General features: G+C 41.1%; 1 protein-coding gene across 2 annotated transcripts; it reads left to right on the plus strand.

Moving 5' to 3' along the window:
- Positions 1-11795: 11795 nt before the first annotated feature.
- chfr (checkpoint with forkhead and ring finger domains, E3 ubiquitin protein ligase) lies at positions 11796-27487 on the plus strand. 2 transcript variants are annotated; one of them, XM_038702767.1, is made up of 18 exons: positions 11796-11936; positions 12801-12921; positions 13639-13738; positions 13931-14040; positions 14127-14186; positions 15540-15734; positions 16894-16977; positions 17638-17812; positions 17942-18096; positions 18387-18549; positions 19576-19775; positions 20026-20142; positions 20529-20612; positions 20854-20924; positions 21026-21113; positions 21283-21390; positions 21526-21598; positions 24653-27487. In XM_038702767.1, the coding sequence occupies exons 2-18, from the start codon at positions 12816-12818 to the stop codon at positions 24693-24695; spliced, it is 1932 nt and encodes a 643-aa protein (XP_038558695.1). In that variant the 5' UTR covers positions 11796-11936; positions 12801-12815; the 3' UTR covers positions 24696-27487. The 2 variants fall into 2 exon arrangements, with proteins under 2 accessions (XP_038558695.1, XP_038558696.1); XM_038702768.1 differs by having other exon boundaries at positions 11820-11936; positions 12806-12921.
- Positions 27488-27691: the final 204 nt, after the last annotated feature.

Raw genomic sequence — 27691 nt, forward strand, 5'->3', positions numbered from 1 at the left:
CAATTTCACTCATCGTCTGGCAAGGTCAATTTATTTCGGCACACAGTCCATCATCAGAAGGGAATCAATTGACACATTGCCTAGCATATCCAACCCAAGGTGGGTTATTACAGCTTCTGCAATTGTCAGCTCTTTTCCAGAGCTATTCTTCACATGTCCAGGGTTTTTTGTAATGTGCTGGGATTGTTTATGATATAAATTTTGTATATGTACTTGTTCATAATTTGGAACACATTTCGTATTTGATATAACGTTTTTACAATAACAGGGCTTCGTGTAACAGCTTGTCACAGAAAAAGCAACTGTGATACAAGATTGTGTTTATTTTACACATTTCCCCACTATAATCCCAATTAATAGGATACGGTGGTATCTGAGGTAAGACATTGTTTTATTGTTCTACTAATCCTCTTCATTTATCTGTGAGAAACCTCAATGCTGAGGGTTTGGGATTGAATTTTCATGGTCTCAAATACCTCCAAAAAGTGCTTGGCACAGAGCTCACCCCAGATTCGGTGAACAGTGGGACAGGCCTAAGGGGCTTTTATAGAGCACAATGGCAGCTAATAACACAGTGCCAAGCTAATAAGATGGGCAACAAATGAATGGTTCAGTCCAAGCTCCTTTTCTCTCTTGCTCACTCTTCCCCCGCTGATAAAACATGTATGAAAGCGTTTTTGAGCTGCTATGTAGTGGCTCCCTAGACGTTTCCCCCAGTGAGAGCTAATGCATTAGTTCCCATTTGAAGGCTGTTTTGAAATGGAGATTGGTAATGAGACGGGAGGCCCCCACCATGATCGCATTTGGATTGCTGGGGCCTCAGCCGGAGCTGGTGATTTGGGAGACCGTAGCTCTGCTCAGAGTTCAAGCCCATCTCTCTGCGGGGGTTAGCAAACCCTGACGAGAGCCATTCTAAACCACTAAACTATATCTGAACTGTGAACTGAGGGAGAGAGCACCAAGTCAAGGGCTTTGGCTGCAGATCCCTGTCACAGCACTCTTTGTAGACTGCATGTTGTTTTGACCACCTAAAAAGGCTAGTAGCATACATCCTTCCATGTTGCCATCTTTTTTTAGCCCTCAATGTCAACAGAGCGGCATCTGACAGAAACCAGGCCAGTCAGCGGTTAAGGAGCTGACTTGGAAACAGTCAAATGGTGTGAATTCCGGACCCTGGTGACAAAGTGCTGTCTAATGTCTTTGCACCTCTGGACCTATTTCAAATATTCCAGCTGTCTCACACCACCACCACTATGGCTGTGCAAGGAGACCAGCCAGTGCAGCCTAGGAGAAAGAATATACTGTAAATCACTTACAGAGGAACCTCAGAGAGCACGATGTGAGACAGGGAGGAGTGAAAGAGAATTAACGGAGATGGAAAAGGAGGAGGTCCAGAACAGCCACCAGCCAAAATAAGTTTTCCACTTTGATTCAATTTTGAGGATTTTTCCAGCCTTTAGTGGAACCTCACAATCTCCCACACTGGCCATATTATGTACACAAGCCATAAAAAATGAATAACATTTATGCAGCTGGGTGCATCTGGCAGTGATAGTCCTCTCATTCAGGGACCCGCAGGATGGCACCGTGCCGCCACACCACCCTCTCTGTTCTATGTATGGGCACTAGACAAGAGAAGACTTAGGGGAGGGGGTGGGTGGTGTAAAGGGAGGCTCTCAAATGCTTCGAATGAGTTAAAAAATAAAAGATCTCAAGGCAAATGGAGGCCATACGTGGCTCGTCCAATTTGGCACGGCCAACGCACATGATTAGCCGTAGAGACGTTAATCAAAAGTGGCTCAGTATTTGAAGGGGCGGTGAGAGGCACTGCCAGCTGGTGACAACATGGCTTGTGTGCACGGGCCAAGAGTGAAGTTTATTTGAATATGGATCTTGCCGTGACCGTATTTCTCCAGAGCTCAGTTAGCAGAGCGTTCCTTGGCTCATCTGTGGGATCGCCTCAGAGCCGCTTGGCATCCAGGAAGGCGGAAGTTTTTCCAAGCCGCAGAATGAAAATTACGATTTAGTCCATCCCCTCTGGTGGTGTGGGCATATTCATAAGCATTTATTCAGTTTGACGCTGGCAGAGACGCAACACCTAGTTCTTGGCGTCCATGTGTTAGGATTTCCTTTCCAATATGAAATTATGAAATTGACAAAAAGGTGGTTTTTACAGCCTATGAATTACAAACACATTTAAAAAATAAAACATCCTATCTTTCCACATAAAACCATGCTAGACCTCTACTGAAAACACACGGCTTAAATATCAAACTGTCAGTGTTCCTTTAGAGCCAGGGATCATGTTGGAGTCAAATATGACCACCAGTAACAGCACAGCATCTGTTTGTGATGAGTGATGGGGTGTTTTTTGTTTATTTTGATTCAATAAATTACCAACTAATTGAGGTATGTTTTTAGCTGGTTAATAGGGTCAGGGTAAGGTTTGGTCAGAGGTAGTTAATAGATCAGGTTCAATCCAAGATGTTCTGGATATTCCTCTATAGCTTCAAGAACAATAGTGCTCTAAACAACAAGCGCAGTCCTACTTGGTTGTGTGTATGTGGTATGAAAGATACAATAGCTTCTCTTTTAAAATTGTAAATCTGGGGTGGAAAATCTTTTTTTTATTTATGATAATCAAAAGCTGTTAACATCTCAAGTACGCATTACCTGCAGTCATATTTCACCACAAAAAGCATAATCAAAAACAAGAACAACTCTTGTGTTGTGGTCAAGAGTTATAGCTAACTCAAATGCTTTTAAGTAGCTATAACCATAACTCAAATATCTTTGCTTCCATCCATCCATCCATCGTCAGCCGCTTGCTGGAGCCAGTCCCAGCTGATACATATATCTTGACTTATATTGAAATTTTTTACAGCTAATTTGTAGGTTTCATAGCTAACTTTAAAGTGAGCTAAAGCTAACTTTAAGCTAGCCATAACACAATTTTACCAACTAAGATTTTAACGTTATCATTTAACGTCATCATATCATCATAATATTGCCCTCAAGAGTTCTCTAAATACTAGCTATACTATAGACATTAGTTGATAAGTTAGTAACATTTGATTTTCATTTCATTCATTCATTAAGCTGGTTGTGCAGGATATTTTTTTTAGAATTTTAAGCTCCACAATGATGATATGGGATAAGTAGCCTAATGGTAAATGCTCTCAAAGAAAATGTATTTCATTCAACATGAAGACACAGTTTTGTTTTAGACAAATTATTTTAATTCATTATACCAAAATTACTTGTTTCTGTGAAGAAGACCTGAAGACATTTAAATGTAAAGTGTATGTTGTCCCAGTGTTAACCACATCCAGGTTACTCAGCGGCAACAAATCATAAATTTGAGTCGGTAAACAAATGCTATACAACGACAATGACATGTGTTGATTCATGCAATGTGTATCTGGAACTTAATATTTCTGTGATAATAATAATATAATAATAATATTCTGGCAGTAGGGCATCACTATCACATGGAGACAGACACTATTAAATGCAGTTCACTGCCCCTGAGCGTGTGAATAATGTATGAAACAATAAAAATAATGTTCTAATAGACTACATCTGCAGTTACTATTTTATGAAATTCTGTTTTTTTCCAGTTTGATACTACATTAGGGCACTCAACATCCCTGTGTGAGGTCCTTCTCTTGATGCACATTGGATTCTTATTGCTTCTTTCAGCACAGGAAGGTCCACACTGCTGTGCACAGAATGGTTACTAGGCTGCATTTATGTCATCAACAAGTTCTAACGCTCACTCACCAAAATACCAAAGATGGCTATAGTAAGGTGGATAAAGGGCAGGGGGATCATATTCTTCATTAGACTGGCTTTGACAGGACTTCTCAGCATTCCAGGCCTGGCTTTGCCTGCCTTCCATTATTCTTTGGAAATTTGTCTGGCAGCAAACATGCTTTGAAAGGCTCTTATCTCCTATCTGGGCAGGAGTTCCATGCACCAAGATAACAAACCTATCTTATCTTGCTGTGTTCGTTAATGTCACAGATTAAGGGGCTTGTTCTTCCACTTGCAATGGAGCTTGCAGTGCGGATTGTTTGCAGATTAGTCAACACGGGCCTCTGGAGGTCTTGGAGTGTGTTCAAAATGCTTGTCTTGTCCCGCAGACGTTCCTGTATGAGCACATTGGCATGTTGGCTGCCTCCCGCTTTCCTGTGTCAAATGGCAGGAGTACCACACAATGGTTGGTAGGTTTCATTACACACAGTCAGATCTACAGTAATACTTATCACATCAGACAAGCCAGTCGTGCAAGCCAAAACAAAAATGTGCATGATAGCCACCCAAGGCCAACTATGTTGTTCAATGTTTCCATTGCTGATTAGCTCAAAGCCAGTTAGTAATTTGAGAATAATCAGTGATACATTTTTAAACATCTATTTGAGCTTAACCTAGCAAAACATTCACCGTGCAATATTTCTTCTATTTTGTCCAGTCCGTGTGGCCAGATTCATGATCATCCCTTTGTGACACAAGAGGCCAGGCAAAGCTCCATTGACTTCAGCCATCTGGCTATCTCACACAACCCTTGGCTACACAGTGGCTCACTCAGCGATTGATTGGGGTGTTGAAGGCCAGCTATTTAACACATCAGAACAACAAGTACTGCTATCAAGCTGGCCCTTCTCATGCCTCGTTTCTGAGCCGCCCAAGAATGTCTCTTATCTCTTCCCTTCTGCTTGTTGGTTTAAACCAGACAGCATATGCCCACATTCCCCGTGTAATACACCGTTGTGCTTTTGCTGCAACCCTGACAGACACACAGGTTGCAACTGAGAGCCAATGGGGGATTTAACCCTTGTGTCGGTTGGTAAGAAGTGGGCCTTTAAAAAACTAAAATCTTCCATACTGCAGCCTCTGGGAGGAATGTAATCCCAGAAAAAATGGCATTTTGCTCTCTTGTTGTTTCACCAAAAGACTGACAGATGAAAATAAGGCCCTGTGTTCCATATCATTAAATCCCGCTCTCTCACCTGATTACATTCCCATTAGTACCTCCATTCTTCTCCCATTATTGTTACTTCTAGTGAAACAGGCCTGATAATGTGCACTCTCTCACTAGATGCACAACCTGCTCATTCCCATCTCTGATTCTTTGTTGACGCCGAATGGTTTTTAAATGAAAAGTGTGAGTGCAGTGTAATTATAATTCTGGGGGTATTATGAAATCAAATATCACAATGAATGTAATTTTATTTGCTTGTAATCTCTCTCACCCAGGCTAATAGGCGTTTTCAAAGGGCATGCTCGGGGGGTTTAAACAGGCAGACCATCTCCAAATAGAATGGCTGCTCTGCTCTCTTGCTCTCCGGCTCTGTTCTTTTGTCTTTGATATGCAGGCAAAGAGCTTGACAGTCGGGGAGACGTGGGAGATTTGTCAGCCTGTGATCTCCATGCCTCTCTGACAAATGAGAGCCTTTGGCAGGGCTGCTGGAGGTACGGCTTCTCTGCCCTGCAGGAATCCTGATGAGACTCTTCTGGAGCTGCTGGTAATAAAGTCAGGAAACAGGACCAAACTTCTGCCAGATATGACCTTTAATCTACACTCATGCCGCAGGTCATTTGGCATACGATGACACCTTTGTGCTATTACGTATGGCACATTATTCAGTGAGATGTTACAAAAATAGGCCAAAACACACAATTAAAATCCTTATAGTAGTGCATTTGTCACATTTCAATTTAAAATACTAATTTAATAATATATGCTGCTTGTTATGTAGCAAATAGTTTTCATTTTATATTTCCCAACAGTCAGTGGAAGGCTGGTGTTTTATCTGTATTCATATTTGACTAGTGGGGTAATTTAGGATGCAATCACCATCCAGTCAATCTTCATTACATTGGCCTTAACTGCTCTGCCAAGCACACAATTGCTTGACATTGATTTCGCTGATTCTTTCAGTCCATGTAATTCCTCATACAGTGTATGTTAAAGATCTCTCCTTTAGTGTGTGTGTAAAGTAAGATGTTAACAAATTATGACCTAAAAATGTGAACACCCTGAGGATAAACGTTCTCATTTCAGCCTCACAGTGAGCAGGAAATGGCTGATATTGATTCTGGACTTCCCATTCCATGCTGAGGTATTTCAAAACCAAAATACCTCACTCAATGCAATCCAACATGGTTGCCTTTGATTTCCTTAAGGGGGCTGAGTAATGATTCATAGAAAGAACAAGCACTACCCCTTGTGGCCCAGTTGGCCCAGTGCAGCATGGGTAAATGGCACCTCCAGCTGCTTCTGGGCCCCTCCTGATAAGTTAACCTTGTGATAACATGCTAATGCCTGATTAATGTTGCCGTAATTAGACACAGCTTTTCACACTCAGTTAAGAGGACATCCTCCAGCAATTAGCCCGAGCCGGGGAGAGATAATTTCAGAGAGCACAGCAGAATCACGTTCCTCAGCTCGCCTCCATTCCCACTTGGCAACATTAAGGTTTATTTTCTCATTATTTCATTTAATTACTCGTTTGATGTTTTATACAGCTGCCACAAGTAATCTTTGATCCAATTAGAAAATGCTGATTGACAGCATGGGTGTGGGATTCAATAAGCTGCATTCAATTTGTCGTTGTGACCTTATCAGAGGATCTGCAGTGGATTCTGTGTTCAACATTGAATGCCAACTAAAAATATAATAGTATCCCTTAAGAATATATTCTGCATGGATGGCACGCTTTTGTATGTAGGCGTGTGTGTGTGTGTGTCTGTGTGTGTGTGTGTGCGCCTGTAGGTATGAGTCTGTAAAAAGGCAGCATGTATTTGTGTTTTCCCTTACCAGACATCTAACAATGAGGAATGAACACATTAGTGAGGAGAGGCCCCTGTACTCACCACCCTCCACACTGCCCATTAATAATGCACTGCCAGGGAATAGATGGGGGTTTGCAGAGATTAGTCCTGCATTAAAGACTCGCTTGCTATTTCTATTAGAGGGATGTGTTGGTCTTTCTTAAACAAGAAAGATCAGCCCACTTGTAATTGGACTATAAAATCCTATATCAAAACTGTCAGTGGTCCCACAAAGCAAGCTGTGTAATAACGTTTCAGTGTTAACAGTTGGGATTCACTATTTATGTGGACATGGTTAATATAAAACAGAAAGAGGTTTTGTATTATTGCTCAAATCACACTGTGACAAAAACCTGCAATAACTCTGACTTGATAATTCTCTGTATGTTCATCACTAGTGATGAGTCATATTGTTTTCCACTGGCATTTGTTATCACAAATGTTTATCTTATATCTAATATATCTGATTTAAATAATTGTATGTCTGAAAATGAATGACTATGAGGACTGAAATTCTTCAAGGAGCCCCAACTACACATGTTGTTTTGTAAGAGGTGACAAGCTAAAAAAAGCCCTTCTCTGCCTCATTGCTGGTCACAATTTGGCCCTCCGTCCTTCTCTTCAGCCACACTCTCCCATCTCTAACCCTGTGCATTGCTCTCTGTCTTTCTTTCTAGCCCCAACTCCCCAGACTCGCCATCCTCAAGCTGTTCACCAGATGCCTCAGACTTTCCTTCTTTTCCTCATCACCGCACCAAACTACTCACCTATTTCCACATTCCCTCACCAGCCCTGTAGATACTTAACTAGACCATTCCAACTCACTCTTTGCCAGATTGTCAAAGTTGCCATGTTCCTCATGCTCTTTTGTTGTATCAGATACTTGTGTTTGATCTGTTTACCTGTTTGGACTGCTTTCCTGGTGTTGACCCTTGCCTTCCTCACAATTCTGTAAGTCTATATAATCTGTCTCTGCTGCAATCCTTGTACTCCTAAATCCTGTACCAGTCAGAATGCTAAAGGAAGGGCTGCGATTTCCCTGCGTCCATCCTCCAGTGGGATTCATATTGCTTTCCATTCAGCCTGCCGACCAGACCACTTCTTATGGCACTGCTTGCTTGGTGGACTCAGACACAAGGACACTGTCTGGTCGCAGGGTGGTGGCTGCAATATAGCTGGGGAACGACAGCTTCTGTTTGAGATCCACCAACAGCTGTCAGTCCCTTGCAGAGGTCAGGATGCCTGCAGATGTTCTTTTGGCAGGTTTTGGCTGCTCCCCAGCCCTAACAACGGTGATGGCCTGCTTGCAGGGTTGGGACAGCTTCACCCACTCAACTCCTGCACTGATGGCTTCAACGGTGGTCTTCAGGACCTGATCATGCCTCCATTGGTACCATCGAGGAAATCAGGTCGGCTGAGTCAGTGAACTCTTTTAAGTCCCTTCTTAAAACATACTTTTATAGGAGAGCCTTTCCCGATCTTATTTGACTTCCCTTTTATTTTATTGTATCTTACTAATTTAATATTTATCTTAAATGTGTATTTTAGTCTTTTCAATGTTTTCATGCTATAATCTTGTATTGTTTTTGTGTTATTGTCTCTTGGGTATTATTGTCTTTACACTTGTTAAAGCACTTTGTAACTTGTTTTTGAAAAGTGCTCTACAAATAAAGATTATTATTATTATTATTATTATTATTATTATTATCCCTCTCCAGGTGCATTTGTGTAGCAGTTGAGGATGTGCTGCAGGGTTCCTCAGTTGGAACACAGTGGTGAATCGCTGGTGACTCTGCTTCACCCCATGTGTGCAGATGTGATAGACTCGAAAGCACATCGTACATAGCATGAATGAGAAATTTGATGTGGCTCAGCTTTCCACAGCTCTGCCTGGGTCACTTTCCTCTCGACTGCATTCACCCATCCTGTCAAAGTTCCATGTTGCTTTATTTCCACCAGCCTCTTGTGAAGCAGCCTTGCTACTGCCTCCTGAACAATTTCCTCTGCCCTCCACTTGCTGCCAGATTAGCCACCTTCGGATCATTTGAGTCACTGTACTGAATCACTTCTCTGGCTCTTGTTACCTTGAATACCTCCTCCAAGGTCTTGAAGGGCAGTTACAGTTTGTTGTGGTGTCCGTAGAGTGTGATGCTGCTCAGGCTTCTTGACAGCCCCAGCCATATCCCTTTCCTCAGCACCGTAAATCTTGAATGGGTGGTTGCTGTTGAGCGGAATTCATTCTGGGCCCTCTTCACTCCGGTTTAGCAGACTTAGTGAGCATATTCATGGCAGTGTCAGAGATCACCCTGTGATGATGCAGATCTCCACCTTGTTGCAGCTTGATGTAATTGATCCTAAAGTTGCTGTATAGACCTTTAGTCAGTGAGCTGCACCATCATGTGTAGAATAGAGCCATATGCATTTCCCCGTCAAGCCAAAGCACTGATAGGCTGCCCTCGTTCTCTCTGGCCTCCTGATGTGCTGTGTCACCACACTGGTGTGCTCCAGACAGCCTGGCATCCCTGAAATGCCACCCTTCTGGACTGATGTGTCGGTGTAGGTGTTCTTGGCCAGGTAGGTGCACATTTGATTGGAAATGGCACTGAAGAAGACCTTTGCTTTACCACTGCTCTTTGGTTGTTTGAGTAAGGTGTTCTGGTTCAAACCATTCAACTGTAATGCTGACAATGATTGTTGTCATGGCTTGTAACTTCCTATCGGCCTTTCCCTTGACCTTGGTTGACATCTTCATCAAACTGATAGCTGCAGGCCATTTGATCTGTTTCTTGATGTTAGAGGGATTACTTTGCACCACTAAGAAGTTCCGGGCACTTTCGGACGACTCTGGGCCTGGCACTTCCTGGATCTCTACAGGTTGGACATCTGTGCGTTGTGCCGCTCCTGCTCCCACTAGAAACTATATCCTCGATCGGTGGATCAGATTTTGCCAAATGCACATTATCTGCTTGTGGTCGTTTGTTCATAGCCTGGGTGTCATGTTGCTGTGTCCGTCCAACCGGAGTGCTCATCCTCTCCCCCTCTCTGGAAACCCTGAGTGTATCTTTCAAATCGATTCATCTGAGCTCTTTCACCCAGAGTTTACTGGTTGTTTAAAAATCATTTAAACCTTGTGTTGGTAAGTACTGTATAAGGCTGAAAAGACAAAAAAAAAACATTTGATTGATCCTGCCACCAAGTATTGAGCATTGTATACCCTGTGACTCCCAAACTGCAGTAGATACAGAACTTGTCTGTTGTTGCATCCCCATTGTGTACATGATTAAAGTGGGCGTGTGCATACAGATACATTTTCTGGACATGAACAGATAATGAACTACAAATAGATCCAAATGACATCCAAATTGGAGCACTCAGGGACGCTGAATAATGCAGACTCAGCCTGCAGTCCTCACTGTGCTAAAGACACTCGAGGACAGCAGTATTTCTCAAGGACGCATGAGTTTGTTGCTCCATACACTGCACGTTGCAGGGATGCTGCTCTCCCTGCAATACCTGAAGGGTCTGCAAAAAGGTTATAGACTACATTGCGGCATGTACCAGAAATGTTGCTGTACCTTGCAGAGATAATTACTCTCATTATGTGCGAGGAAGGCATCACCATGGATGAGGTGTTGGACCTTTTAAAGGCCTGTGTGATGTCGGGTAATTTGGTAAAATGTGGCAAATGAGGTTTTACATCTTGGGCTCTTAAATAAATAAATAAATAAGAGATAACTAGGATGTGCAGAGCAAAGATAAAAAAATCACTGGTCCCAGAACTTGCAAGGTTGATTTTCTCAGCAAAATCAATAAGAGTATAACACCATAAAGGTTTGCATGAAGTTGGACTGTTATATAAATATTTTCACAATACATTTTACTTTTATGGGAAAGCGTTTTGAGTCACTGTCCCATTTTACCTGAATGTATTAGGTAAAACCGGACATTTTTCTTAAGTGAAACTGGCATGTTTCTGGGCTACCAGGTGCCATAAAATCATGAGTTAATATGCTATTGTGTGCCACCCTGTCAAATTACAGACATCTTTAGTATTTTTGTCTCTTAAAAGATGGTCCAGTGAGTCCATGTCACCCACAATAGCCATCATTGCTACACACAAGCACACACCCACATATGCACACATAATGTGGGTGCATACATACACTTGCATGTCTCTCTCTCATGCTGACAGGCACATTCTGGAGGGGGGGGGGTGTAGTTTGAAAGGGAATAATATCCTTTGTTGACAATATAGCACCAAGGAAACAGGCATGAACCATGACAGTCTATTTTACTTGGCAACATCTTTTCCTTATAGACATATAGCAGAAATCCAACAAGTTCTAAAAGTAACACTTAAGGTAGTCTTCAGAATTTATTATAGTTTTCTTGTTTCTTGTTCTTGTCCCAAATCACCTGACTTGACCCCACCTTGTGGAGTATCTGGTGTTCTGGAGGCAATAAACATCACCAACCTACTGAGGCTCAGTATCACTGCATGAGGAGAGGGAACCAATGATGTCTTAGTGACTAAGTCCAAAAAGCTGCATAAAAGATGAGGTTTTGGTAAATCATTCATATTTTGATAAGCTAACAAAAAACTTACACACATTATGTCTGAGTACTAAATGCTATGTGAAGCAGGGAAATAAAGCTAAAATACAGAGGCACTACACAACATACATATCCCATACAGTATAATAACTACAATATAACAGATTGCATTGTCTTGACTCAGAGTATGCCATGTGTATGGAAAAATAAATGTCTCTGTTCTCAAAATGCTTACATGTGTCATTTGTTGCAGGCACTGCTGGCTGGGTGTATTTCGTACTCCACTTCCACATTAACTTCTCTGACACATATTATACCTACCGGCCAATAGTGTCTGTTTTGCTCCGAGGGTGGCAGCTGAGGCACAAACGCACAAACACGTAGTTTTAACCACAAACCCAAACTGCCCCTCCTCCATCAGCTGATAACGGTATATGATGTCAAGGCAGAGCTGGGCAGGAAGTGCACATTGTGCCTAGCTGGATCATGAGGACAAGAAGCTGTTTAATACAAAACTATTGGGACAACAAACTACGCTTTTGACGGTAAAGTAACCCTTTAAGATGTGAGAGAAGTAAAACGTTACGGGCATTTGTGGCTGTTGAAGTGTGTTTCCGATTTCTCTTGGATACAGTTAGGCTGGCTGCTAATGTTAGCAATCGCGTTAGCTTAGTGTTATTATTGAACGAAGTTACGTGTGTTCACGTTAGGTGTGAATATCCCGCATCATGAAACATTTTGTCAAATTGATAGTTGACGATTGAAATAACTTACCTTTTTCCAATTTGTCAAACATCAATCTTCTAATGCTAAAGGGCTAGTAAGCTCAGAAAAGCCAAGCTAGGTCTCGTTAGCAGCTTTTGCCCCAGTGGGTTCCTCACCAAACTTCATGAGAAACTCTTTCAGTTTAATGTAGGCTTGCTTTTTTGGCAAGCTGCATATCTATCATTATGTTGCTGATCATCTTTTTTTGAATGTTTAAAGATCACTTGTGATTTCGGCACACTTAAAACATGATATATCCAACAGCACAGGATTTCAAATCAATTTCACAGTCATAAGTGTTACTTAAAATGATAACGTTTTGTGTAACTGTTATGGCTAAACACAACTGTAGGACTTAAACTTTTGTTAAACTTAACAGCCCCATAAGTTGGAGTCTGGATTAATATCTATATGAAGCATGGATGCATAGATTAATTAATTTTGCATCTGATCTTAGAAACCAGTTGGCTAAGTAACACTTAGTTTGATGGATAAAACAACTAAGGTTAGTGACCACACAAAATGTCTGAGCAGTTCTTATTTACACAGCTTACACAAAATGTGATGAGAGATTTCACTTTCTCTTTGCCTAGATCTGCCCTAGTAGTCTATAAAACAATTGTTTTCTCTAACAATTCTTATAGAAAAGGCAGTGGGAGATGGACAGTTATCGAAGAGGACGACCATGGGGAAAGCTAGTCAAGGTGGACTTAAGTGAAACTGTCCTGCTTTTCAACAGGGAATGCACAGTTGGTAGAAAAAAAGGTATGTTGAGTTTCTGTGTGTTATGGAATGAGCAATAAAGTCTTCAACTTAATCGTATTTCATAAAACTTTGAATTTTTTTTATATCCTGCTTTAAAAAGCTGTAAAAGTGGTGATGCCTGTTAACAAAAGACAGCTCTGTCTGTAGCTGTCACTGTCTGGGGCCTTTTAAACCTCCCCCTTGAAAACACAAAGCCTTCTTTAGTGCACCAAACTTAGACAGCTCCTTGTGATGATAACAAAAGGCGTCCATTGAGAACTTGTGCGCAGAATATTAAGTAGATTTTTTCTGTATGGATTTTGCTTAAGAAAAGGTTAGCCCTATATTTCCCCCTGTGTGTGCTTTGTTGTCGAGAGCTTTTGGGGTCTACTTTTTTGCAATGCAAAGCGACTAGCCTTAATTGGTTAGCTTTTGTCTGGGCAATAAAAGCCTTGTCATGCCAAGATGAGATGAAGCTGAATTTTGAAGCAATTCATTTTAAAAGATAGGCTGAAGATGTAGGGCTGTATTGCCAGATCAGCCAATTGTTTACAAATGGTCAGAGGGGGAGATTTATTATTTTATTTTTATGTGTTGTCATACTCTTAACCAGATACATATATTACCCAAACAAACGGCATAATAAAAGCTGAAAAATGAATTGAGAAGGCTCTGTCTTAGAGTGCCAGTATCTGTATTGTGTTCTCATTGTGATGGTTTATATATTTTTGTTACCAGGATGTTACCTGTCCTTTCCAGCCAACAAATTGGTCTCAGGGGAGCACTGCAAGATTGTGCAAGATGAAGGCTCAGGGCTGGCGTGGCTGGAAGACATGAGGTACTGTGTGCAGAATATTCACCCATCATTGAATGCTACAATTGGAGCATGACATGTATTATGTGTTTGTTTCCTGTTGGACTCAGATGAATAATATAATAAAGTTTTGTAGAGAACTGTTTTATTTGGACATTAAATTAAACACAGCGCATGGTGATCCAGTGTATCCAACTGCATTGTTTTTCTCTGTAGCACTAATGGCACGGTGATCAACATGTCCAAACTAGTCAAAAAGCAAACCCACATGCTGCAGAACGGCGATGTCATCTATTTTGTATACAGGAAAAGTGAGCCAGAACAAAGTGAGTTGTTTATTTTGTTCGCCGTGAGAATAATCTTTGTATGAATAAGAAAGAAAATGCTAACATTTTCTCTTGTCATTGTGTAGACATTGCCTATGTTTACCACTCATTGAATATGGAGCCTGCCATTTCTCAACATGGTTATGGTAAGTAGTTGGGAAATTCCCCACAACTCCTATTGTTGAATGCAACCCCTTTTTATTCCACAGCTATGCTGAACAAAATTATAAACGCAACACTTAGTTTTTATTTTTTTGCCCCCATTCATCATGAGTTGAACTCAGAGATTTAAGACTTTCTCTATGTACCCAAAAGGTCTTTTTCTCTCAAATATTCTTCACAAATCTGTGTTAGTGAGCACTTCTCCTTTGCCGAGATAATCCACTGCTCGCTAACACAGATTTTGAGATTTGAGAGATTTGGGAGAAATAGGCCTTTTGTGGATGAGCTGCATTTCGACCAAAGGAACTCGTCCATCGACCCAGGGACCAGGGTCTATATGTTATTCTAGGGTCTTTATTTTACACCCCAGCATGGGGGGTTGTACTTCCCGAAAGTACTGGTACTTTGGGAGGGGTGGGGCTTGCCTTGCACTGACTTTCTGAATGGGCGAGTAGGCTTTAAATTGAGCTTGTCGGCTGTTTTTCTACTACTGCTCCTCTCTTTTCCACAGTTGCTTGCTAACCAATAAATCACTATCAACAGCCAGATAGCACACAAGTCTCACCGATGTCAGCCTGAGATCGTACGTCGCCATTATATTTATAGTTCGGAAATAGCAGCCAGTGTTCAGCGGTGTGTTCACAGCGAACTGCTGAGGGAGTTACGCTCCCTCAGGAGGTTTTTACAAAGATCCGAAGTCTGTCTCCTCCTCTCCAAAACAAGCGGAACAGCTGATTACAGCAGTTAATAAAGCTCGTTAAACATCATGTTCCTCAGGCAGACACAAACGTGAGTGCTGCCAGCTGATCTGCAGCGCTTGTCGGCTGGAAATGTTTTAATAACCTTCCAAACTGTTGCGATTTTATGTTTGAGTTTCTTTCTCTGTGCTGGAGTTATTTTATGAACTTGATGGTTTTATCCAGTTTGTTATTAAATTTGCAATGAACTTTATCGTGTCTCTCTTCATTATACTCTCACACAAAAAAGCTGGTCAAGCATAGCCTACAGTTTTTCATTATATTCCAATCAAATCTGATGTTCAGGTGTTTACTAAATAATGCCTGTCCATCGCTTTGTATGGTGGATATATCAGCTGATTAATTTGCCTAATCTTTGCAGGTCTTTAGACCACGGTAGAAATGCACACAACAGTTGGCTGAGGAACATTTTAGTTCGTTGAAAGGAGATCCAGGGGTTTAAAAGTCCCAGGTATTATTTGTCGCAATGCGGCTATTGAGAAAGTCTTAGATCTTTGAGACGAATGGGGGCAATAAAAAAACAATGTTCAGTGTATTTTGTGCCTCACTAGTAACCCTCACCCTGTATCTGAACTTCAGACATGGAGAGGTCAGCCCACAGTCCTGCTCCACCTTCAGATATGTTGCTTTCTGTGGAGCCTGTAATGCTCACAAAGGCTCCTCGTGATCCAACTCAGGAGGAACCTCAGCCCTCCACCTCCGCTTCCCACTTCTGTATTGGGAGCCCTACCACATCTTCTGGTCCCACGGCAGCAGCAGCCTGTTTTGCTTCTGGTAGGTTCTCTGCTAACACAATGCAGACTTTTTCTTCAGCTCTCTCTCTGGAAATTCACAACAGTTAATCCCTTTTTTATACATTTACCTTTTGTGAAGTTTTAGTAATTTATGTAGATGAATTGTTAATGATTGCAGCATCTATCCCTTGGTGTGAGGAATGTTCTCTGTGGTTATGTTCTAGCCTATTTCTTGGCTGGGAGCATTGACTTCCCTGAGTCTCCCAGAGTGGTTGCTTGGTATCCTCATAGCGGTGATAAGACTCCGGCCAAGAAAAAGTTCGGCACACAAACCTCCAGTAAAAACACATGTTGTCTTTTACACTTGAGTTTTTTATACTTTTGGAGAGAGCCAAGCTAGCTGTTTTCAGTCTTTGTGCTAAGCTAAGCTAAACTCCTGGCTATAGCTTCATATATTAAATGGCCAGATGTGAGAGCACTATCAAAGTACATCAACCTATTTCTTTTTTAAAGGCACTAGTAGCAACAGAAAAGGATATGTTTGATTAAGTGAGATGATGATGATAAGATGGTGGGGTCAGATTCATCCAGCCAACCTCTGTATTTTGTCTGTGTAATAGATGGTGGGTTCACAGTTAAAGGAGCAGACAGAGCTCTGTGCTCTTATTTTTAAATAACACTGATCACAGTCATTGATGAAAACACACCTGCTCTTCAGTACTGAACTTTAAATGAACTCCAGCTGGTGTATATCACACTATCCTCAGCCTGGTGTTTAACTGACGGCGCCGTCTGCTCTCATCTGCTTTGTGCGTAGACTTTTCCCTCCAAAATCCCCACCTGACTATGATTAATTTAAATGTTTTCCTCCGCCTTTACCAATAATTTTAATTGAACCATTTTCACACTATCAAAGTTGCTCCGTAGTGGAGCCGGCTGCAACCTTCACATTTCCTCACAGCCTTGCAGTGTGCCTGCTGTAAATAGTCATGATGTAAACCGCATTGTAATATTTGATGTGATGAATTTTTATCACAGTAAGAAACATACCAGTACTATCAAGAAATATCTGATATGAAACACCCCTAGTGTAAACTTTTTGAACTTAGTCCTTCCGTAATGTTTGTATGTCAAAGCAAGCAGTTTTAAGTATTAACAACGTTGTTAGATTCTGGGCTGATGTTCTTCCATCTTATCAGGCGCAGCTCAAGATGCTTCCCCAGCACATGAAAAAGACATGGACAACATGGAGCCAGAAAGCAAGAGGAGGAAAACAGATGATGGTAGTTTTTTTGTTTTAAATTTTGAGATTAACCTAGTTTCCTCACATTCAATTGTCGTCCCTTTTTGTGACAGCGCAATGACCAGCACAACAGTTTGGTATTTTCCTGGCTTTAGTATTTGCTCTGCTTGTCATTGTGGTGTTTTTGTGCCGAGCGCATGGTGCACGGGTGGTGGGAGAGACGCAAACGGGTGGGAGGTTCATTCAAATTAGACAGCACAAAGTGAGCTGTCTGTATTTTGGTGGAAATTGGGTATTTGGACTGAGAATAGACTCAGAACCAACTTTTGTCCAGACATCCAGACAATAATATTTTTCCTGGAGAAGTTGATACTTCAGCTGTTGAACTGATGTTCTCATACTTTACTGTGATTGGCTGAGAGGGTATCTATTAGTCACGGCAATGTTTGATCTATATTCACCTTCAGGCAGCCCCTTTGTGCTGCTGCACATACATGAACCAAAATAGCAGTGTGCTCTTGGAGTCGCCCACACAGTCTGTGCGCATATCACTTTGCACATGTCGTTGCACTTGCACAAATCAAGTTAGGGCCCTTTATGTCTTACCAGAGTTGTACTTAGAGCTTTTGTTCCAAACCCCAAACTGGAAAACTGCCAAAAACTCAGTGTAGCGTGTAATATACAGTTATTGTGTTTACAGATAAAGATTATGATTTGGGCCTGCCACACACCTCCTGTACAGAAGTGGTCAGTTCACCTGAGGGAAGTCTTAGGAGTCGTTCATCTAAACCACAAGTGGAAGGGACGAAGACGGACAAGATGGAGGAGACCCTGACATGTGTTATTTGCCAGGACCTACTCCACGACTGTGTCAGGTAAGATCTCAAGGACCGCGCAGAAATCCGAGGTATGGGAGTCGTGCTTTGTGGTCTCGTAAGGCACTTTTCACGTCCACCAAATGCCAAAAGTGTGTGAGTTTAATTCTACTTTTGTTTTTGCTTTAGCTTGCAGCCTTGCATGCATGTCTTCTGTGCCGCCTGCTACTCAGGCTGGATGGAGCGTTCTTCTCTTTGCCCCACCTGCCGCTGCCCTGTGGAGAAGATTCATAAGAACCACATCCTCAACAACCTGGTGGAGGCCTACCTCATCCAGCACCCAGGTCTGCACAGATAAAGACATTTTTATAGCAATGTTTAATCATGACACATTAGCACCTTTTTTATTGCCTGTTCAAAGTGGATGGGAAAGTGGCCTTACATAACATGTTGTCAGTGAAATGCAGCTGTGGCTAAGGGTTTTCTACCAAAGGTGACATGAAAGAGATCCAAACAAGAGGGAAGGAATGGGATCCATGCATGATCTGCTGACCTTGTATAGTTTCCAAAATAGTATCTAATTCCTAAAAAATCTTATTAGATACTGACTTTGTATATTTTTGTGTCTCCACAGAAAAGTGTCGCAGTGAGGAGGACCTGAAGAGCATGGACAGCCGTAACAAGATAACTCAGGACATGTTGCAGCCAAAAGTTGACCGCTCTTTCTCTGATGAGGAGGGAAGTTCAGATTACCTCTTTGAGCTCTCTGACAATGACAGTGACTCCTCAGATATTGGGTAAAAAAGGTTTGGTTGTTTGTATTTGTAAGAAACGTGTGTTCTTTTTGGCACCCGATTCTGAATTAGTGTTGACAATGTCAATTCGTTTGAATCGTGATTCTCCTCAGCTGGACGAAGGCTTGTCATTATAAACTCTTGTCTGTTTGAACAGAATCAATCTCTCTGTCTCTGTGTGTTGTTGCTAATATCAGATGAGCAGTGAATCATTCAGAAGCTGGGTTCTCTCGCTTGTTTACTAAAATACTTTTCACTGTTTGGGTTAGCTTGAGAGGAAAATCTAAAACATAGTGATATTTAATCTAGCGGAAGATTTAGGTGGTTGGCTGTCAACATTAATTGACAAACCATAGCTGACTGAAAGTAACATGTTGCATCCACATCCGCAGCTCTTGAAGTTACATTTTGCTTACCGTTTTTTTTATATATGTTGATCTGCTCCCTGAATGTTTGCCTAGTTTGTCCCTGCTGTTTTATTTTGCAGCTCCTTCCTCACTTCTCAGTAGATTATAGATGAATTTAGTCCATTAATCTGTTTCTTTTGGTCAGAAATTACTGACAGAGACATAACACTGCTGGATGCAAGATGCTTCTTAACTGTAGTTCAACAAGTGGCTCAATTAAGATATTTTGAGTGATAAAGGACACTGTTTTACTAATCAGGAGCTACAATATCTACTGCAGATACAAGACTTTGAATGAAAACAATGAGTTAATTTGTCCATTCGTTGTTTTTTTTTATTTATTATTATTTGTTGATGAAAAATGTAATACATTTTGTCACAGATTACACTTTCAAAGTTTACTTTTTATTTAGATTTGCTCTCTTTTCATTATGGAATCAGTTGTGTTGACCACATGAACACTAGGAAACAATATTTGTAGCAATGTGTTGCATTGGCTTTAAAATGAAAACATTAGCTGGAGGTTAACAAACCAGGTGTGAAATGTTCACAGGTCTTCAGAAGGCCATAAATGTGAAATGTGAATGTCATTATCATCTTTGGTGGCTTTTTTTGTCCCCAGTCAGCCTCTAGTGATGTGCAGACAGTGTCCTGGCTACAGGATGGACGTCAGTCAGTTGCTGTTTGCTACAGGTTCAAACTACTGGCTCCCTGGTCTGCCAGCTCCACCTCCCATACCTCCTCCACCCAAACCAGCAACTGAAGAGGGGTCTGCAAAGCCCACAGGGGAGGAGCCCTCAACCTCCTCTGATATCCCCTCAGGTAATTATGAGTGTATATTAGATTTTTAAGATCAGTAGTTCATGTTAAACATTTGACTAGATGGCAAATTTCAAGGAACAGCGTTCTGTTATTGTCCTAACACCAAAAACATTATGCCAGAATTACAGTGGGTTCAGTAACTTGAAAATGCATCTGAAAGCACAACTGTGAAGATCCTCCTGCCTTCCGTTCAGATCTTCACGCCGTAGCTCCCGTATACAATCTTTTTCTGCTCCCGCCCTGTCTGCAGCTCCTCAGGAGTACCGCTGCCCTCCTCAGGGCTGCCATCTCATCTGCACCTGCTGCCTCCAGCCAATGCCAGACAGACGAGCCGAGCTTAACAGCCAGCAGGTTATTGCTCAGCAATGTGAGTGGTCCCTGAGCTTGTTAGTCCCTCTGCAGACATGTAATGTGGCTGATTTTCAAATTATATTCACAAAACTAAAAATAACTACAGTGAAATAGAAAGGAAAACAATATTTGTAGATAATATAATCCAGTCCGTGCTACTACACCTTAATAAGCTATTCAGTATAAAGACATATTTGATATACATACTGTGAGGGAAGCAATACATGTAAAATCAGCTGATATTTAAAGTACAACTTTGCCAGCCGATTAGGTTAGATAGATTAGATTCAACTTTATTGTCCTTGTGCAGAGTACGGGTACAGAGCTGTTGACATGTATGGATAGATTGTTGCACAAACTCCATCTTACACCTTGTATGCATGATGTGCTGTGTGTTGGCAGGTGTGCTGTGCCAGCGACCCTTCTGTCATATGTACTGGGGTTGCCAGAGGATTGGCTGTCAAGGCTGTCTGGCTCGATTCAGCGGTATGTATCTGTTTCAGCAAAATAGCCCCAGGGAGATCTCCACTGTTAGGCTTATTGGTGGGGTTTGACCTGTATGGGCTGATTCTTTTAGTAGGACAATATCTGTTATTTTGGATTCTGTAGATTCCTTGAATGTCTGTACCACAAAGATGCAGCCGCAAAATCATCTTTGTGAAGTAGCTTCTCAGATTAATTTGTTGTAGTTTGCTAAATGTTTTGTCTTTATTTTTATTTTTTTCAGAGCTCAATCTGACAGACAAATGCCTAGATGGTGTGCTGAATAACAATAACTATGAATCAGAGATCCTTCAGGTAAGATGGACTATCTGTAGAACAAATACAGCTTTTATCATTATACACGTCACAGGTGATGTTAAGGTGCCTTTGTTTGCGTGTTTCCATTCTTCCACCAGAACTACCTGTCCTCCAGAGGTAAGTCATGGAGAGATCTGCTCCAGGAGTCCCTGCAGGAATTACAGCAGGGAAACTACTATCTGACAGGTGAGCCTCTTGAGATCAAAACCCAAGGGACTTTCATTACTCAATAGTTGATGCATTTAGAAGACCCATTTCAAACAATTTCGCCACATTGTCTGTGCTGTGAGTTAAGTCCACACTGTCCCAGTAAAAAGAAAAAGTGGTAATAACCTGTGCTTCTTGTGTCTGTCAGATTGTCGTATCTCCGCAAATGCCGTCCTGTGCTTCTGCTGCGGCCTGCGAGCATTCAAGGAGCTGGCCTACAAGTACAGACAAAACATCCCTGCAACTGAACTGCCAGGTCAGACAGACGAAAATCATTTTTGTCAAGTCAATTTTAATGATATTTCAGCTTTTATGTACAGCCTAGACATAATAAGGTTTACTGTTTTTCGACTTACCCACGTAACAACTTAATCTCATGTTCTTTCCTCAGCTGCTGTGAAGTCTCGTCCTGACTGTTACTGGGGACGCAACTGTCGTACGCAGGTGAAGGCACATCATGCAATGTAAGTCCTAAAAAGCACCATGTGACCGCATTCAGTTTCATACAGCCTGTCTGTCCTCTAGTGGTTATAGAGTAGAAGTGCAGCTTCAAACGACTGTATCACTAGCTTCGTCTTGATTCTCTACTATACAATTTGTGCATCAGTAGTCATAATTTGTACTGTAAACAATTGTCCATCATGCAGCGGGGCCCCACCTGCTTGCACCAGTCAAAAAACCAATGTACTGGAACACAAACAGATGACACTTGGTCAATTCAATTAAAACAACTTTATTTATCCCCGTAGGCCAATTCAGTTTTAGCCTGCCAGTCGTTTCAACAATCAATCAAGCATTCAGAAACCCTGTCAATGACCTCATGTTGCATTTGGGCATCAGACCTTCACAGAGAATCCATAAAACCAGCAGATTAAAGAAAATGTAAAAAGACTTTCAATAAACGAAAAATAAAAGTTACATAAGATACTCTGGGAAACCATTAAAAGAATTTAGCTTCCGCATCAAGTGGATTCTTTTGTTGTCCCCGCTTCTGTGTTCGAGTCAAACATGGTTCCTAAGTATTTATACGTCTCTACAGTTTCAACATTTTCTCCATGAATCATGCTGGCTTCTGGGTTAAAACGGTTCTTCCTAAAATCAATGATTAACTCCTTAGTTTTTGTCACATTGAGGTCCAGGTAGTTATCATCACACCACTTCACAAATGCTGATAAGGCACTCCCATGACCCGACTGAGCCCCTGAAGAAGTGACGATAGGGCAGTGTCATCAGAAAATTTTGCAAGGTAGCTCGCTACCCTGCTGGGAAGTCCTGCAGCTGCCTGTGTACATAATAAAGAGCAAATGAGAACGGACAAAGCCCTGCGGAGAACCTGTATTTGAAGTGATGATACCGGACAGGTGGCCATTCACAAATACCTGCCGGAGTCTGTCTGTAAAGAAAAAGGAAAAAAAAAAGTTTAAGAGCAACTATAAAATCTGATCAGGTAAATTAAAATAAGAGGCTGCATCTTGTGTTAAAGCTGAAGAAAAATCATCAAATAAGTCTAGCATTTGATTTGGGATTTTCAAGGTTCTTGTATTATCTGTCTACAATGAAAATCTTAGTCATCCACACCTTTCCCAGCTTGATAAGCAAATTGTAGTGGATCTAGTTTGCCAGTTTTCAGTATTTTCTCGACTAACTGGTCTGAATTTGTTCAGTTCTCTTGGATTATTGGATTTTGGGACAGGTATTATAGTTTGATGTTTTCCATATGGCTGGAATCTGAACACACTCGATGCACATCTGAAAGTGATGTGAACCCCTCGCTGAGCTGGTCCCCCACAGTGACGCAAAGTGTGTCCACAGATGGAATTGGGGCCAACAGCTTTACATTTTCTTGAAAAGATTTGTGACATTTCCTGGTGTTATCACTAGATCATTCTGTGGAACCAAAGATTCCCGCAGCTTAGAGATATCATTCACAGAGTCTGACCTTTCAAAACGAGAGAAGAATAAATTAAAGCCAATTGCCAAGTCAGCATCATCCTCACCATTTACATGAATGACCTGCTTGGTCACACAGGAAGACTGATTAATTGATGCCATGGATTTTATAGCTATCCAGGCTGCCCTGAGGTCCCCTCTACAATACAGACTTTAAATTTTGGCTCTCCTTATTTCGTCTTTAACTTCTCTGGAAACTGCTTTTTTCTCCAGGGGGTTTCCTGAATAAAAAATTATTATTTTTATTAATGGCCTGCTTTAAGTTCCTTAGTCACCCAGGGTTTATTATTTGGGTAAGTAAGCACTTTTGTAGTTGGGATTACAGAGTCCACACAGAATGTGATGTATGATGAAACGGTGTCTGTGAGTTTATTAATATCATCGCAACCATCATAAAAACATTGCCAGTCTGTACACTCAAAGCATGCCTGGAGAGAGGAGATGCTGGCCTCTGACCAGATCTTCACTGTCCTTTCCTCCCGCTCCAGGCGCCTGAAGGAGGGCTTGTATACAGGCATGAGTTAGACACTGCTGTGGTAAGAAGCACCAAAAGAAGGCATGGGCAGAGATTTCTAAGCCCTGATTACTGAGCCATAGCATAAATCCAGCATGTTGTTCTTCCGTGTGGTAGAACAAGTCACATATTGTTCATATGCCCTTAAAGTCTTTTTTTTTAGATTGCAGTCATTGAAATCTCCAAGGGTAAACTTGGGTGCCTCTGGGCAGATAGCGTCCTGTTTATGCGTGACGTCAGCGACCCGCTGGCCAGCAGCTGTGGCGTTGGATCGTGGGTGAATGTACAGTAATGTGTAAAAGAGCTGCTGAAATTCAGGAAATTCACATATCTTATCTCTGATCACGACAGTGTTACAATACATTTTTGTTTACGCCGAAGCACAAGCTTCCTCCTCGGCTTGTGCTGGTGATCTCCGGTGACCGGTCCATACGAATTGGGCTTCCAAACCCAGTTAAGTTCAGAAGACAAGCAAGTCTCTTGCTTCCTCTTTTAAAGTTGGCGGATGTTTCCAGCTCATCTATCTTGTGTCTGATAGACTGAACGTTTGACAGCAGGACTGAAGGAAGTGGCGGTAGTTTGCGGCGTAAACCACCACTTCTTCCTCCATGGTCATATCTCTGAAATCATAAAGGTCGATTTAATTAAAGGAATGAAATATTTATATTTATATTTCAGAGCATTTATAGATGATTTAGAAAAGGCGCGCCTTTATTTATTTTTAAATAGCATGCTGTTACAGCCAACTGGATGGATATCGTCCAAAAAGGTCTTTTTTTTTTTTTTTTTTTTCTGAGTCATAAATCTGAGAATAGTCCAGGCTGCATTTTGGAAGACATGACAGAGATGTGAGACACGGTGCCAGCCCTGTGCATGTTGTTCACTTATTTTACCACTAGACGGAGTCCTCGTATAAAGTTGGTGCTATAGTTCCTAATGTCTACTGTGAAGACCTATTTAAGATGCTTCATGTAATCTCATCTCTGTGGTTTTGTGTGTTTTACATGCAGCTCTTAATATATCTGGTTTCTTTTATTTCTTTTTTTCATTTCAGGAAATTCAACCACATATGTGACCAGACACGTTTCAAGAGCTGAAGAAGCAGAGTGGTTTGTTTCTTCACGTGTCAAATGTAGATAACTGAGCATCTCGTAAACACGATCTTATTAAGTTTTGTTGTGTCCATTATAGCCAACTGCCTTCCAGATGTTATGCAATAATCTAATGCCGAAATTACAATCAGTATCCATTTACAATAGTGACCTGTGTCTTACCTGACACAGGGCTGTGTGAAATAATACTATGCACAACAACATTAAAGTTCAATGTTTACAAAAGGTTTAAGATGGTTTTTAGAGTCATGACCTGTTAGGGGCATTTAACACCAGCCTTTATTTAAATTTAGATAGATTTTGGCTGTAGCTCGTCTGGCAGGTCACCAACCATCGGAGTAATTTATTTGTTAAAAATGCTTCCTGATATGTCCTCTAGCCTGTGACAAAAATGTTGGTTTTCTCAGATTAAGAGCGAGTGAGGCATTTATGTGCGTTTTCACATGTTAGTGAGCATGTTTTCCATTATGTCCTCCTCCAGTCTTGGCAATTGAGGCTTATAACACCTTTTATTTTTCTTGCTTTCTTTAATTTTGAACATGTGAAGAACGCTGAGTTAAGAATCCTGGGCTTCTACTACATAATGCCGAAGAAATAATACGTATCAGAGTAAAGTGATGCAGAGAATTACCGTAATAAACTCTGAAGCACCGTTCTAGGCAAGACCCAACCTTGAGACTATACTATAAAATGTGTACGTGTCTTACCTTTAACTTGTTTTCGCCAGGGCATTACTGTGTTCCCAGACAAGGGCAAAAAGCCACTTTAAAGTCCTGCATATGTACTAGTTTAGGTTCATAATCCCAGGGGATTGGAAAGGGATCACTGGTGCTGTCAGAGGTTACCGGGGGCTCTGTTGTATTATTTTGCTCTGGATAATCATCTCCAAGGTGATTAAAGTAGTGTAGAAGGGATGCTTTCTCAGAGCCTTGTAGTAAGGACTAAGCTCTAATGAAATGCAGTTAGTCCATGTAGACTCTTGAGAGGAAAAAATAAACTGCACTCCTGGCAACCAGTAACGGTTAAATATGCTGAAGGTGAGGTTGCCTTTTAGTGGAATTCTGCAGGATGCACTTGCAAAACCAACGGCGTAAATAATTTTGCCAGTACAACACTATGTTCTGTTAAATTGTCACTTATGTTCCCATTATACATGTTATTGCTTACCTTGCAAGAATTATATAGTTTTTTCAGATAGTAGATTTTTCTGTTGATGTTTTAGGAGATACTAGTTGGGGTTTTGTTAGCTTTTCTCTGGTTCCTCAGATACACAAAGCTGCTGTTTTTTGTTTTTTATTGCAGGTAAACCATGTTTTGCTGGTTAGACGAGTTCTGTATCAACATGTTGAATCTGGTGACCTCACATTTATGACTATCATCACCCAAGTGTCAGTAAGACCCCATCATGCAAACATGCACAGCTACTAGAAATTGACAAAATCAGTCTGCGACTTACTTAGTCCAGTCAGATAAGAACATCCAGACATTAGTTTCAAGAAGCCTTATACAGTATGTTGAAATACACGGATGAAGTTATAGTCTTGATGTTTGCCTTTTTTGTAGGATCACTATTATTGGTGTGTAGAAAATGCTGGTGGGTAAGAAGTAGGATATGTTAAAAGCAGGCCTTAGCATGCGTCCAGTACATTTTGTATTTCACACACAAATGCTGGTCTTAGTTTTTCAATTGATTTTAGAAGAATACATACTAAATATGTCTAAAAATGTTTGCTAGGTGTGATTTTATACTGGACAGCTGAGGATATTTGCACATACCTTGTCTCACACAAATGGAAAGGCGTCTTTATAAATTGACATGGTTATAATATGAACATACTGTCTTTATCCAGCGTGAGAGATGTCAGTACTCTGGCTCATCATAAGAGTTTTATTCCAAAATGAGATCATGTACATCATCAGGAAGAAAGATGATGTTTTGGAATGTAGCCCTTCATATTTTCATTGTAAATGTTGGTGGCAAAATCGGCATTTTCCTGGCCTCTGTCTGAGCTCCTGAGTTACTTTGTAGTGGTAGAAAGGTGGTTTATGTGATCTTATTGTTCAAAATGTTTTTTTTTTTTTACCCCTGAAGTCATGGTGGGTCCACACTGGCATTCCTTAGCAGCTCAGGCCCTCTGCAAAAAACCCGGTCGATAACGCGTCAGAGCGGCTGGGTTTTAATTATTCCCTACCGGCGATCTGGGCACCCTAAGCCAACAACAGTCCCAAGCCGCTCCAATCAGGAATTGGTATTAAAGAGGCTTTAGAGGGGTGCCTTGCATTCTCCCTGCAGGGTATGTTGTATACTAACGCAAATATTTACTCATTTTGTGTGCAAAAGTCTAGACCAGGCTGCTCAGCAGTATGGAAGAGGCAGGTTTCATTCTACCTCATCGCAGCTCCCAAGAATATGGGTGACTGAACAGGCATCAGAGTCGGTCACATCAGTGCAAAGCTCGGCATGCGTTCTCAATATGAGCGATTGAAGTCCTTACTGATGCCTGTAAACTTTGTATGCAATGCACTATTTGAACTGTTAGTCTAGATTATAACCAACCTATAGTTAATTATAATAAAAAATTAAAGTAGCACTAGGCACATGCAAGTTGTTGACAAACATTTGAGAAATGCCTCTTTACCCTGTATATTGTATTAGCAATGCTGAAATTGTCTTTGAAATATGGATCAGATTTGCTTGTTAATCTAAACAAATCAAATTAAAAGACTGATGTAGAAGTTGACTTGCTTTTGTCAATACCATAAAAGTCTCTTGCATATTTACTGTGTTGTATATTTATTCACTCTGGATTTTTCTATGAGGGAAAGAAGTATGTGTTATTCTAAAAGGTTAATTAACTTTTTCTGTGGAAAAAACTTGACATTAGGAGTACAGAGTAGCAAATAATTATCTGTAGTGTCACCTATTGTAAATGGTGTACAAGTAAATAGAGTAAAGTCACGTTTTTCCAAATGGCACATCC

Source organism: Micropterus salmoides, unplaced genomic scaffold (genome assembly GCF_014851395.1).
Source record: "Micropterus salmoides isolate LMB-PRFRI ecotype aquatic unplaced genomic scaffold, ASM1485139v1 Ms_hic_scaffold_7, whole genome shotgun sequence".
Taxonomy (NCBI): domain Eukaryota; kingdom Metazoa; phylum Chordata; class Actinopteri; order Centrarchiformes; family Centrarchidae; genus Micropterus; species Micropterus salmoides.

Bases quoted from the DNA above. Each gene is read 5' to 3' on its own strand.
- chfr (XM_038702767.1), top strand. From the start codon at position 12,816: ATGGACAGTTATCGAAGAGGACGACCATGGGGAAAGCTAGTCAAGGTG. The intron at 17,813-17,941 runs GTAAGATCTCAA...TTTTTGCTTTAG, and splicing joins CTACTCCACGACTGTGTCAG to CTTGCAGCCTTGCATGCATG. The intron at 21,114-21,282 runs GTGAGCCTCTTG...TGTGTCTGTCAG, and splicing joins GGGAAACTACTATCTGACAG to ATTGTCGTATCTCCGCAAAT.